The following is a 4,669-nucleotide window of genomic DNA, read 5'->3' as shown; positions in this document are numbered from 1 at the left end:
ATTCTCTGAATTCGGATTACTACAAAAATGTACATGAATAAATAAGTGCATATCTTGACCACGACGTACGATAATTTGGAAAAATACAGTTATGCCCGAAACAGGGAATTAGGGTAGAAAATATAGTGCAAAATATTATGTTTAAATTACAATATTTTTGGAACAAAAAAGGGTATGCTAGTGAATGATACATAGAACGAAAGCTCGTGTTATGTAGAATAAGATAGGGACAAAAATAGATATAAGTGTTTTACAGGGTTTGAATGAAATGCAATAACGTCCCAAGAAAATAGCTTTCTTAATTGTCTGGGCTTCTTAATTCCCCGTTCATAACACCTTCCCCCTTAAAAAAAAGAAAAAAAATATGGTTAGTTACTATATACAGGTAAGTGCTGAGATATCATCATTGATATCTTCCTTCGGAAACGTATGTTCTCCTCTTTGGGTCTACCTGTAGAATATCTGGTCTTCTGCGTTTCCGTGATGCTTTCCTAATAGGACCTTGTTCATGTTGCACAGTCTTCTGAGTTGCTGAGCATTTTATGTCGAAACTGTCCAGAATGATTCTCCACATTGAGTCTAATTTCTCGGTTTTCTGTGAAGTGCCAGCATTTTCCAGTATGTGGTTGACATGGCGTGTCCACTTCTGTCCTTCAACTTCCACCACATACATTACGTTCCCTTGTCTCTTAAGTATGCGTCCACTGGTCCATTGTGGAGGTGAATATCGGAAATCGCGGACGTATACTTTTTGATTTCTTTGGAAAATTCTGCGTTTTGCCCCATGATGGCGATCAAATTGGTTTTCCATCTTTCTGTTTCTTTTTCCGATGTCTATTTGCTGTGGTTTTATGGCATCGAGAGCAGTCCTTACTTTTCTACCAAACATAATTTCTGCTGGGGACATTTGATTTGGTGTTGATGGGTTTGGAGTTGTTCTATAGACCAAGAGAAAGTCATCAAGAATCTCCTCTATCTTTCCCTCCCCTTTTGCCTTCATTAGCGCTCTTTTGAAGGTATCTACAAACCTTTCGGCCTGACCATTCGATTGTGGATGGTACGGAGGTGAACGGACATGTTTGACTCCAAACCTCTTGCAGAAATCTGAGAAGATGGAAGAAATAAACTGAGTGCCGTTATCTGTCACGAGAACATCTGGAACTCCAAAACGGGAGAATAACTGCCGTAGCTTCATGATAGTCTGTTGCGAAGTGATTTGATTTATAGGAAAAATCTCCGGCCATTTTGAATAAGCATCAACACAAACGAGGAAATACGTACCCTGGAATGGGCCAGCAAAATCAACATGTATACGCGACCAAGGTTCTTCTGGAGATGGCCAGGAATGTAGTTCAGCTTTTCGTGGACACTTAGAAACCTCAGCACATTTTCTGCACGCACGCACGAAATCTTCGATGTGTTCATCGATATTAGGCCAATATACATAACTTCGAGCAATAGCTTTCATTCTTCCAGTACCTGGATGGGCTGTATGCAGTTGTTTCAGGACGAGTGAGCGTAAGTTATACGGAACCACTACGCGATCAGCAACCATAATACAGTCATTTACGATGGATAAAGATTGGCGTCGTTGATAATACTGTTTCAGTTCATGAGATGTTATACGTGGGGGCCAACCACGCTGGATAAATGTAGATAATCGTCTTAAGATAGGATCGCGGCGAGTGTGTTCAGCGATTCGAGCAGCTGTCACTGGAAGAATTTGTCGAAGATGGTTTATGTAAGATACGGACGACAATTGAGAGGAAGCAGAAGACTTTGATGTAGACATAACATTAGAAAGAAGTACATGAGATTCCGAAGTTTCACTAGCGCATACTTTGTCTGAAGTATTCGATTTGGAAATTTTATGAGAAGGCAATGAATCGGCGGTATTTGATTTGACATGGTGAGAACACATAACATTTGAATTGTTTGATTCAGAAAGATCATAAGAACATGTTTCATCAGAAGCATTTAATTCGTTAATATCCAGAGAGGATGATTCGTCGGAGGCATTTGATTTAGAAATATCATTAGGGATTTGGATAGACTCATAGGAAACATTTTGTGAACATACCTCATCTAATAATTTATTCAAAGTATCAACATGTGCAATCCAATCTAATCCCAATAGATCTAAATCGTGTCGATTTGTTAGATAACAAACATCTGTAAATTTACTTCCCATAAATTGAACATTGCATAGAACCTCTCCTGTCAACTTTACTATGTCTCCTGACGCATTTCGGGCGACATGTTCCGTCGGTCGGATGGATGAGCATCCTAACTTGTGCCATGTGTTCTTTGAAATCAACGTGACATCAGAAGCAGTGTCCAACTGAAGTCGTATAAGTTTTTCATTTACTAATAAATTTACAAATTTCCGCCTACTTTTAAATCCAACTTTAAAGGTTGCAAACGTGGTTTTAATTTGACTGTTTAATCGTTGCTTTGAATTTCCACTACGATGTTTAGTCTTGCGTTTATTTAACGAACAATGACCTTCTTTGTGGCCAATGCGATGACATTTGCGGCATTTATGATTCTTAAACGGACAGAATTTTGCAAAATGCCATGCTCCGCAGAACCAGCATGGTGATGGGGGGTTGGCAGGTTGTTTCCTGCTTGTACAGTTTTGTTTCGATGATTTTATGGATCGGAGCGCATTAATTGAATCAGAACCGGAAGGTTTAACCTTCTGTTGCACCATCGCAGTGTCATGCTTGAGATTAAGTAACCGCTGACATTCAGTTGTGACCATTTGTAATGTCATATTTGGTTCTTGTTCAATGCGTGCCAACATTCTGGTACGGACATCTGCATCTTCTTCATTCTTTAGACCTGTTATGACCTTGGATGTCTGAGTTTTCGATCACACGACTTATCTACCAATCCGAATACGACTTATACGAATCTTCGCACTAGGCCAACCAATGACGTTCAACCGGTGTGGGCAGTTTAGTGTCCTTATTGGTCCTATGTCCTACGAGCCCTTCCACTTGAGTCCAGAACAAGATACCAGCTTCCGAATCAGAGCAGATCAGACCAGAATCAGAGCAGATCGTTTATTTCAGGCATACTTAGTTTATATATCAATCACACAGACCGCAACGTACCATAAAATAGGAAATAATATTTGTACACAAATAAGCCCAAAAAGTGGCTGTGAATGAGGGAGGCAGTAGTTAATAAACTGAACATAACTTAAGAACCGTAAATCGTACAATAATAAATTATAGGTCAAAACAAAGCTTATCATAAAAGGAATATAAATATCCATAGTGTAATTGTTGAGTAGTTATACAATAAGAATATTTATAGAATATTAGTCCATGAATAGTCCTCGGAAGTTACCTGTAATTTAATCTCCACTCGGACATAACAAGACCACATATGAAAATCAAGCATTTAAATTGGTCCGCTGTGATTTCGTTTATTTTGAAGCGTTCGCACTGTCGATTTACCTTCCCAGCATACGTGAGATAATCGTCCTCTGGAGATTTCGTTATTTGGAAGCATTTATAGCGAGTATTAAATAATGAGGACTGTTCATCGAAAATATCAGATAGAATCTGAACTGTGTCTTTGAATGATACCTCTCGTGGATTTTGCGGTAAGATAAAATTCACATATTTATTATATTCCTGTGTTCCCAGTCTTCTTAAGAGTAAGCGGACTTTCGCTGCGTCATCAAGATGCGAGCATTCAACGCGGAAAATATCTTCACAACGGTGAAACCACGAACTGAAAATGACATTAGCTTCAGGATCATACTGGAATTCAGAAATAGAATTTATGATGCTTTCATGCTTATCTGATTGACAAGCTGAGGACGACTGTAATGAGAACATTCGTGCCAATGCATCCAAAAGCTTCGTCTGATTTGCATCATTTTGTGCTTGCTGCATTTGAAGAATAGTTTTAAGGTCGTCCAATGATACAGGCATTTTGTACTGGATCAATCAATATAGGAAAGAAAAAACAAAATTCTCCGTCGCCAGTTGTTATGACCTTGAATCGCTTTTACCCCGTGATACTTGTTATGACTTGACCTTGGTCTGTCTAGTCTAAATTATGACCTTGACGCGTTAGGCTGAGTGGCTTAACCTTGAGTCTAATACGCGTGAGTTCGATCGGGGTAGAGAGAACTATTCTAAATCCTGATTGGTTGGCAAGCACACAAGTGAAAGAAGACAAGACAGTTGGAACACTAAACTCTGGATTCTCTGAATTCGGATTACTACAAAAATGTACATGAATAAATAAGTGCATATCTTGACCACGACGTACGATAATTTGGAAAAATACAGTTATGCCCGAAACAGGGAATTAGGGTAGAAAATATAGTGCAAAATATTATGTTTAAATTACAATATTTTTGGAACAAAAAAGGGTATGCTAGTGAATGATACATAGAACGAAAGCTCGTGTTATGTAGAATAAGATAGGGACAAAAATAGATATAAGTGTTTTACAGGGTTTGAATGAAATGCAATAACGTCCCAAGAAAATAGCTTTCTTAATTGTCTGGGCTTCTTAATTCCCCGTTCATAACACCTTCCCCCTTAAAAAAAAGAAAAAAAATATGGTTAGTTACTATATACAGGTAAGTGCTGAGATATCATCATTGATATCTTCCTTCGGAAACGTATGTTCTCCTCTTTGG

At 38.5% G+C, this 4,669-nt stretch overlaps 1 protein-coding gene across 1 annotated transcript; it reads right to left on the bottom strand.

The window, feature by feature from the left end:
- Window positions 1-3,054: 3,054 nt before the first annotated feature.
- On the bottom strand, window positions 3,055-4,237 carry MS3_00001493 (uncharacterized protein). Its single transcript, XM_051208955.1, has one exon. It carries the CDS (start codon window positions 3,948-3,950, stop codon window positions 3,354-3,356), a length of 597 nt encoding a protein of 198 aa, XP_051074364.1. The 5' UTR covers window positions 3,951-4,237; the 3' UTR covers window positions 3,055-3,353.
- Window positions 4,238-4,669: the final 432 nt, after the last annotated feature.

The sequence above is a fragment of the Schistosoma haematobium genome, chromosome 1 (assembly GCF_000699445.3).
Source record: "Schistosoma haematobium chromosome 1, whole genome shotgun sequence".
Classification (NCBI taxonomy): domain Eukaryota; kingdom Metazoa; phylum Platyhelminthes; class Trematoda; order Strigeidida; family Schistosomatidae; genus Schistosoma; species Schistosoma haematobium.
The sequence above is the reverse complement of the archived record's forward strand: the minus strand, read 5'-3'. Positions and strand labels throughout refer to the sequence as shown.